This window comes from Lathyrus oleraceus, chromosome 6 (assembly GCF_024323335.1).
Source record: "Lathyrus oleraceus cultivar Zhongwan6 chromosome 6, CAAS_Psat_ZW6_1.0, whole genome shotgun sequence".
Classification (NCBI taxonomy): domain Eukaryota; kingdom Viridiplantae; phylum Streptophyta; class Magnoliopsida; order Fabales; family Fabaceae; genus Lathyrus; species Lathyrus oleraceus.
The window spans coordinates 199,623,824-199,633,851 of NC_066584.1; the positions used below are offsets into that span (position 1 = coordinate 199,623,824).

General features: G+C 36.0%; 1 protein-coding gene across 1 annotated transcript; it reads right to left on the reverse strand.

The window, feature by feature from the left end:
• Positions 1 to 483: 483 nt before the first annotated feature.
• LOC127094751 (uncharacterized) lies at positions 484 to 1,469 on the reverse strand. The gene is made up of 2 exons (XM_051033542.1): positions 819 to 1,469; positions 484 to 708 (listed from the first exon to the last, which is right to left on the reverse strand). The coding sequence occupies exons 1-2, from the start codon at positions 1,467 to 1,469 to the stop codon at positions 484 to 486; spliced, it is 876 nt and encodes a 291-aa protein (XP_050889499.1).
• Positions 1,470 to 10,028: the final 8,559 nt, after the last annotated feature.

A 10,028-nucleotide genomic window follows, 5' to 3' on the forward strand; every position in this document is an offset into this window, starting at 1 on the left:
ATGAAGGCTTCCCTTTCAGCCTTCTTTTTTCTTTGATGACGCCTCTATTGGGTGTGTCCCATGTGATTGTTACCCTTGTAGGTTTGAGGGTTGTAAGATTTCCCTTTCGACACCTTCTTCCTGTTGTGACTTGGCATCCCGACCTTATGGTCGACTTCCTTCCATTTTCGGTGATTTGCCCTTCTGATTAACATGATTCATCCATTTCTCCTTAGGTGCACTTGCTCATGGTTAAAAAGTCCTTTGTTGAGGCTGTTGAAACTGCCTCATATACTCTTCATTTCTATGAGACCTACCCTCATTGTTTGGGGTAACCCTAACAGCTTGGTTCCCACCCCTTCCTCTTCTGGGGTCGAATCTTCTGGTGCACTATATCATTTTTGTCGCCTCTTCATCAAACACGACACTATAACATGGACGAAACATCGTCTTCGAATCCTTGAGTTTGTAGCGCTCAAGGAAATCAATCAACCCCTCTTCAGATTAGGGGTAGACTGGTTGTACATTAGAATCAGAGATGGCAGAGATTTGTTCGCCTTTGTTTACTTCCAAGTTGGAGCCTTCAGCAGCTTCAACCATTAGGATCTCCATCGGCTTAGTATAGTTGGCATCTTCTGTTTTCTTGGGATCTGAATCCACTTTCATTAAAGACTTTGGATTTTCGCCAAATTGTAACCTTCCATCTTTCATAGCTTTTTGAACCAATCCCTAAAAAGCACACATTGAGAAGTTTTATGACTTAGAAAATTATGGTACTTACAAAAACCTGTTTTCTTCCTTTGTTCTAAATAAGTAGTTTTAAGGCCAATAAACACTACTATCTGTCCATCAGCGACCAACAATTTAAATATTTCGTCGCATTTAGTAATATCAAAAGTATAAATTCTAGTGGCAAATTTATCATTGTTGCTGGTCTCGACAGGGTTTTTCCTATTCAATGGTTTCAGCAATTTACACATATAAGGGGGTCCTGGCTTAAGTTCAGCCATGCTGACCTCACCCTCTTCAGAACAATCATCGCCTACATCAGAGATGTAATCGTCTTCTTCTATATAAGTGACTTTTTCCTTTTTATGATATTTATTTGTTCTAGATTTTCCAGCTTTCAAATGTTCGACCTGGCGAACCCTATCCACTAATTGTGCCATATCCCTAAGATATTGGGTATCCAATTTCTTCCTAATTGAATAATCTAGGCCACTAACGGCCATTTCGACCAACTCATGTTCAGGCACCTGTGTAAAACACATTGCCTTGAGAAGTCTAAATCTATTCAAATAGTTATCTATCGACTCAGGGAATTTTCTCCTAAAACTAGCCAACTCTTTCAAACTAATTTTTGACTTTCCCATATAAAATTGTTCGTGGAACAATCTCTCCAATTTACTCCATGATTGGACAGAGTGTGGAGGAAGAGTTGTGAACCAAGTGAAATCATTTTTAGTTAAAGAATTAGGGAGGTATTTCATCTTTAAATTCTCACTGTTAGCAATGTCGCCAGACTCTGTTTGGTAACGGGCGACATGTTCAACTGTCGACTCATTGATGTCTCCAACGAATTTGGTAAACTTGGGAACTTTCCATCCCTTGGCTAATTCCGTTTGTTGAACGTATTATGACAAAAGGGATATAAAATTTGGTCTGTAGAGTCCCACATTAAGGCCATTATGGACCAAATTTTGCTCGACCACGTTGGCTATGTTGTTTTGTCCCCCAAAACTATTTTGCTGGACATGCCTAAGCACTTGGTCAACATTCTGGTTTCTCTGAACCATCAAAGGATCATGGTTATTTTCTTTTATTTGTTCTACCTCTTCCCTATCTAGATGCAGATTAGGTAATTGAAACCCTTGGTTTTGGCCTACGGTGGCTTGTGCTATCCCATTCTCAGGGTTTTTTACCTTCCTAATGTTTGATATATGGGGGGTAGGTCGCATATGTATTAGAGGTGTGCCAAAGAGGTCATCAATTCTCCCAATCTGATTTGTATTTGCAATCAAAAAGTTGAAAATGGTTCCCATTTGTTGGGTGGGAGTATTGACTAATTCTAAGTTACTCTTATCCATTTGTTGCCTCATAGCCACCATAGATGTTGTATTTGAAGATGGTGTACCTTGAGGCATGTAACCTATCCTTGTTGGTCGCGCCATATTGTTGATGGTCAATGTTGAGGCATTGTAGGGATTGTATAGTGGCGTTCTGGCCACTGCATTATCACTAAAGGTTGACCTATTGGTCTAAAGGTTACCTATCATCGATGTTACCATCCCATAAGGGTGGTCTCTGCCACTCGGTGGCATTGAAAACCCAAACAAAGGTATCGCAATTGCATGGTTAATTAGGGGATTCCCTGGTTGTGATGGAGGAGTTTCTCCCTGTGAAAATATTGGAGCGATTGGCGTCGCTGACACCAAAGGAACCGTTATCCTAACAGGCGCTAAGGCGACAGACTTTTCAACCGTTGACACGACTGTTTGTTGTACTACATTTTAAGGGTTATTATGGGGATTGACATTATCTACAGAATGACACAACATTTTAGACAAAGCTTTCCCACTTCTTAATTGCATGAAAACTACCCAGAAACAATCGTGAATATATAACAAGTTTATAAGAAATACTATTGATATATGTGAAAGATACGCAAATTTAGCATAAGTCCCACTGGGTGTGTCAATTTGTTTACATAGAAAATTAGTAAAAAAATCGCTAATCTCTTAATTAAAGGTTACTCGCAGGATCAACTAGTGAATCCCGGGACATAGTGCTAAAAGGTTTGTTCTATAGTTTTCTTTTGTCAAACAACCTATTTTCGACTTGGTTAAAATAGTGATTTTAGTAAATGTAAAGGGATGTAGACTTCGACAGTGTAGAAAATATAATAAAAATGACAAGACTTAAAAGTATAAAAGTAATGTACTTCAATGAAATTGAAAGTAAACCAGTAAAGCAAAATAAAATGAAAATTAAAGACTTTGCATTGAATGTAAAAGACGGTATTTCATTGTTCATACATTTTCTCAATCGTGACTCTTTTCTATGGATGCTGGTACTTCAAGTTTTGAATGAGATTTATCTAATAAAATGAACACACTAAATTCTACAAAAGAACTCATATATATACTAGTACGAGAATAACTACTCATAATGTTCATATCTTTCGTGTTCTCCACGTGAAGCCTTGCATACAACCCATCTTTGTGCTCTCTTCACATGTCCTTCAGGAAAAAAACAAGTAGTTATTTAGATTTGAATGCAGCACTTGGATGCTCAAATAACCGCCTCTTCAACACTCTTGTTATTGTCTAAATTTTCACACAACACTCCAAAAAAATGTTAAGTCCTAAATCTCGTCGACCCAAGACTCTTCTTCATGCATACATCATCAATGTACCTAAAGATTTTCCCTTTGCTGAGATTTTTTACCTTGTCAAAAATCCCAGCTAACAATACCCCTAACTAAAATAGAGTTTTTGACGTCTGAGCTCACAAACCAAACATAGATTTTACCGGCTAATCCGAAGAATCAAACAGAGATTGTACAGGACAATCTCAAGAACCAAATAGAGACTTTGCAAGGATAATCTCAAGAACCAAATAAATCAAACAAGAGAATGGAACTTGTACTTATGGAAACTTGTTTTGCAGGCTGAGAACATGTTTTTGATGATGACAACTATCAAAGATGAGCATACAACTAAATGACTACAAAGTGTTTAATGGCGACAACAACTAAATTCAAGCATAAATCGGTAAAAGTGGTTAAAGATACCAAAGTATTAGGGTTTGATGGACTTGACTCTTATGATAATGGAAACCAAGTGGATTATAACTCAAGCCTCATCTCAAATTAAAACTCAAGTAAATGTTATATGGATGAAGCACATGACAAAACTTGAAGTATATGAAAGCCTGTCTTGACACGTCTAAGTGAATACATTGTAAAGCATAAGGGATTTCTAGTAAAAGTGAATGGCTAAGTCAAACAGACATAAACTTATTTTCAAACTTATTTTTTTCAAGAAATTTTTTTGAAAAATGCCTTGAATTTGTGCCAAACAAGTAAGGAACTATTAGAAAAGATATGGGCAAGTTTTACTCTTGCCAATCGATTGACACCTTGTGGAAATCGATTAGAGAAGTTAAAAATTGTGCCCCAATCTATTAGGATAGTGCCTTAATGATTATAATGACTAAATATCATTGCTTTCCTTTTTTATCCCAATAATCAATTAATTTGAAGGCAACAAATCCATTGGTGTACGTTGCCAATTGATTGGCAAGTTATAAATTAGCCCTAAAAAAATTCTTTTTTCGTGCTAACCTCTAGCCTATAAATAGAGGTCCATTTCCACTTTCAAAATCATTTAGAAACGTGTTTCATTTCACACTTCTCACTCTCTCTCTAAAATTTCTTTTGTTTACTTTCTCTCACTAAATGTTTAGCCAAAGTGCTTTTCGAGAAAGTCATTTTGCGAGTGAGGAAGCTGTAATTATGGAAGGGTGTTTTTGTAAGTTCACCAAGGACCCTTTGTTTATACCTTGGTTGAACATTTTATCAAAGTAGTGATTATTTGTTTGGGTTCGAAGCTAAACGCGTAAAAAGTTAAGGTTTGGGATTTGTGTGATCAAGTATGTTGTTTAGGTTTGAGATTAGCTCGCAATAAAATCTCATTTGTGGCCTACGATAAAACCAAGTTTAGGTTAAAGATTAGCCCGAAGTTAAAAGCACCCAAAGTTTAGGTTAAAGTTTAGGAGAGATAATCCCGAAGTTAAAAGCTCCCAAAGTTTGTTTGAAGCTTGAATACTAACTGCTCCAAGATTCTTGTCAATAGGAAACTAATTACTTCAATTCGTAATTTGGAATGAAGACTTACCACTTCTCTACCGTGTTTGTTGTTTGGTTGTAAGTCTGCCATGAACTTCATTTTTCCTTGTATAAGGGGGTTGGATAGTTTAACCTACTAAAAGTTCTTAATTTTATTGGATACTCTCAAGAACAATTCTCAGGAAGAAGATTATGTTTTTTTCTCTTTTGACTAAACATCTATAATTTCTGGTGTCTTCTCTTTTCCCTTAACTTTTTAATGTATGCACTTTACATTCTGTAATTTAATTTTTTCGATGCTTAATCTTAAACATTTTTCTATAAAAAAATTCCAACTCTGATTTAAATACTAAAAGTTTTTCAAAGCCATATTTTTCTAAAATAGACAATTCACTCACCTATTATGTGCAAATTCACATGACCAACAAGTGGCATTAGAGTCTAACTCATGTTTAAGGAATACTCGTCTTGGGAGGAAGATGACTTCCAATAAGAGTCCCTTTTTTAATACATCACCACTCTTTAATAATAGTAGATTTGATAAATGGCAATCTAGGTTTAGAATTTTTATTCAAAGTATAAATCGTGAATGATGGGAAACTATAATTATCATACACACAAAAAATCCCCACTGAATTCATCTGCGTTCATCCATTGGCATTCATTCATTTGCAACAATTCATTTATGTTTCGTTCATCTACATCGTATTATCTTAACTGATTCCTTATGACAATTTCATCTGGTCATAAAGATTTCATTTTCCATATATAAGTCAGGATTAATAGTCACTTTGTTTGATTTATCTGTCATGATTAGTCCTTGCATTCCCTTATTCATTACATGTTTATAATCAATATTGGTGATTAATTTCTTTTAAACTTTTTCAGATTAATTGTTTAAAGTTTATTGGGCACTTTCATTTTAGTTCTAGCGGATGAACATCAGGTGTTTGATAGCATGGTTGATTAGAGATTTTGTTTAAGGTTTAGCTTTGATTTGATTAGTGGGCATATGTCTTTACATTCCATTTTGAAATAGGTTAAAATTCTATTTGATTTTATCTTGTCTTGGTTCTTATTCACTAAGTTCTAGCAAGAAAGTATATTTGATTTATAAGTCTAAGTTCTTGTTTTGGTTATTATTGTATTGATTATAGGTGGTAATAATAACATTGGATCTACAATTTCAAATTGAGTCAAGAATTTAAAAATGTAATCATAATCATGATAATTTTATTTTATTTTATTCTATTAATTGGATTTAAGTAAGTCAAATATTTCGTCACATTTATAAATAGATATCATTGTTCTACATTAAAATTCAAAAAAAAAAGTTACATTTTATTTTACTTTCTTTTACATCACAAAACAAAATAAAAAGGATTTAATATGGAATTTTTTTTTTAAATATCCCAAATTTTCAAAAAAATTTCAAAATTAACCATTTTTTCAAAAAAATTACACAAATGGGCAAAATTTGCCCTAATTGTGTACATAGGCGCCACCCTAGTTGGCGCCTACCCTTAATGGGTAGGGCAAGTCGCCACTAGGAGTGGCGCCTATGCCCAATCCCTTTTTTTTTTTTTTTTTTTTTTTAAATGTTTTATTAATTTTTTTTTTTAATTTTTTTTTTTTTAAATATTAGATATTTGATAAATATATTTTTTTTATAAATTATATTCATTTATATTAACACTTATATATAAATAAAATTATTACAAGATATATATATATTAATTTATATATATATATATATATATATATATATATATATATATATATATATATATATATTAATTTAATTTATAAACAATTAATATTATACACATTTAATTAATATATATAAATATTTAGTTACAAGATATATATATATATATATATATATATATATATATATATATATATATATATATATATATATATATATATATATATATATATATATATATATATATATATATATATATATATATATAAATTATATATATATATATATATATATATATATATATATTAATTTATATATATATTAATTTAATTTATAAGTAAATAATATTATTTATAAATTTTTGGGAGAATTAGGGTTATTCATGTTAAGGTTAATCTATCAATTATAATTAGGGTTTATTGATCGGTTATAATCAGAGTTTGGTAGTTATGACCTAATTGAAACCCTAATTAATCAAGTGCGACACTAATTAGGGTTAAGTAGACTGGTGTACAACCCAGATCTTTTCCTATAAATAAAGTGTTATTTCCTTGCATTTTCTTCACCACTGTTTCCTATCACTTTCTGTATCAAGTTGAGTTCATGGCATCTCCAAGACCGTCGTCATGGCAGCGAACATCATCAAGGCGCCCGGATCCTGAACCAGTAATCTTAAAAAGGGATGGGCATGTTATTTTCTCGCCTTTGAAACCCCCAATGGAGATGAAATTTTGGAACATCCGTTCGTTGGACCAACTAAAAAGGTCCTTGATGTCTTGGTTAGAGGGAGATTACCAACCTGGTGAAGTCATCAGAAGGATTCAGAGGCTTAGAACAAGGTTCTCATTTGAAACTGGAGAAACGATACGTTGGTGGGTTGAAGTTGAAAGCGACATTGATTGCATCCAAATGATGCATGGATCAGACGACATAGTGTTAACTGTTGTAATTTCTTAGATTTTAATGGTTGTTTGTCATGTTGTTGTTGTATTTGTTATTGTTCTAGTACTTGTTCTTGTTTTAGTACTTGTTTTTGTTCCAGTATTTGTTTTTGTTTTAGTAATTGGTGTTGTAATGTGAGATGTTTGTGTTTGTTGTTCAAGTGTCATCTTCTATTTGGAATAAAAAGTAAACTTAAATTTAAAATGATTTTGGTACACAAATTTATGAATATGAAAACTAAGTTGTGGAACTAGATCCACGATATGGACAGTTGTTCTTATTATGACCTAGTTGTCTACATATGCTACACTTCCTCTGCATTTTCTCTGCGACGTCCATTTCAGTTCTAATGCGCCTGCTATTTGGGCGACCACTTTTATTCCGCCACATCGATTCGTTGTGCCAAACAACTTCCCCGTCATACTCTGGCCAATACGCCTCCAATGCTACCACCGGAAAGGGATTGTCAAATACATTGAGCAATGTTGCAACTTTGTAGATTGGAGACACTAGCGATAATGCATCGAAGTGGCTGTGTGAACACGCTGCAATGACATGGGAACAAGGCATACGATAGGCCTGAAATTGACCACAGTCGCACCAACGGTCTGGTATTAGGACCCTATACTCTTGCCTGGGCAGCCCTTGGTTGTGGTCAATTGTTTCCTTGACACTAAAAGTGTGGCCATGGCGGTCGAATTCCGTAACCCGATGGCTGCTGGCTTTGGCAGATTCCTGCCTCATAAACTTCATGCAGGCATCACTATATACCTGACTCGTCTGCAACACTTCATGCCAGCGCCTGCCTCTTGTTACGAACAACGTTGCCATCCGAAAATAGGTCGCACTCACCAATGCGGTTACCGGGAGGTTACGTATGCCCTTAAAGACGCCGTTCATTGATTCCACAAGATTTGTTGTCATGTGGCCCCACCTCACCCCATCGTCATATGATCTAGTCCACTTCGCTCTGTCGATATTATCGATCCACCTCCCTGCATCAGAGTTTGCCAACACTATTTCCCGGCGGTAGTATTGGAATCCAGGTTGGTTTAATGCATACCCCGCATTTATCAAATGTTGCTTCAAGAAGTTATCCTTGAACTCCCGCATAAAATTTTGGGCAATATGCCTGATGCAGTAAACATGGGTAGACGGGGGGTCATGCCAACCATTTGCTGGATTATTGTATGCACTGTCTATTGAAGCGTGCCTGTCAGAAATCACGCAGATGCCAGCTTGTGGAGTCACGTGCGTTCGAAGATTCTTAAGGAAGAAACTCCATGCAGCAGCCGTTTCTCCTTCCACCAATGCAAAGGCTATTGGGAAAATATTTGAATTGCCATCTTGTGCGACCGCCATCAGTAACGATCCTTTGTATTTCCCATACAGCCAAGTTCCATCGACTTGAACAAGTGGTTTGCAGAATGTGAACCCGATGATGCAGGGACGGAATGCCCAGAAAAGTCTGTGGAAAATTCCATTACCTGCTAGACGAGTTCCGTCAGGGGATTGTGCAGGCAAGGTCTCCATTATAGTAACCGTCCCAGGTGAATACAATCGTAGTGCAGCCAGGTAGCGTGGTAGTTGTTTGTATGATTCCTCCCAGTTACCGTACACCAGTTCAATTGCCTTGGTTTTCGCTAACCAAGCCTTTCTGTATGACGGTGTATATTTGAAAACAGCCACGCAATGGGAGATAATTGTTTTGACCTTCAGTGACGGGTCAGCCTCAACTAGAGGTAATATGGAATGGCAGATCATGTCATGGCTAAGTTTGCGATGATCCTGTGCCATGTTGGTGTTGACGCAAATGTGAGCTTGAGATATGGACCCTATCACCCACGCATTATGCTTCTTCTTGTACGATGCCATCAACCTATATCCACACTCCGGATTTTTGCATACAATAACGTATCTTTCCGGATTTGATTTGATAACATCGTAGTCAACACAATTTTTCAAGTGCCAGTTCTTTATTGCTAACAGACACTCTTCCTTGGTCCGAAATTGGTCACCCTTCTTTAAGTCCTCATCAGACCTCATATATGGGTTGTAGAACATATCTGATGAGGGCTCATCCTCGCCCAAGTTAAGTGTTGTGAAGTGCGCAGGAGGTGAGTAGCGTTGCGCTATAGGTATTTGAGGTTGGTCTTCGTCTTCAGAATGACGGTTCACCAAGTCATCAACCACGTCTTCAGCATCATCAACCACATCGTCTTCAACGTGGTGCTCAGCATCTTGTTCGTCATCAATCACAGGATCAATGCATGCCAACACTGTCTTCCAAGTCTTCCCCAAGACAAGACAACTCCCACCTAGTCTGCACCTATGCATGCCAACACTGCCACCTAGTCTGCACCTATTCTACAAGATTCCCACGCATGCCTTACACTTGTCACGTTTCTGCATCATCAGATTCCACCAATGCATGCCAACACTACCACGCATGCCTTACACTTGTCACATTTTTGCATATTCAGTCTACTTGAAAACGAGTATAAATAGAGGGTCATTCTTGCAAGTTTTCATCAACCACTAACACTTTTA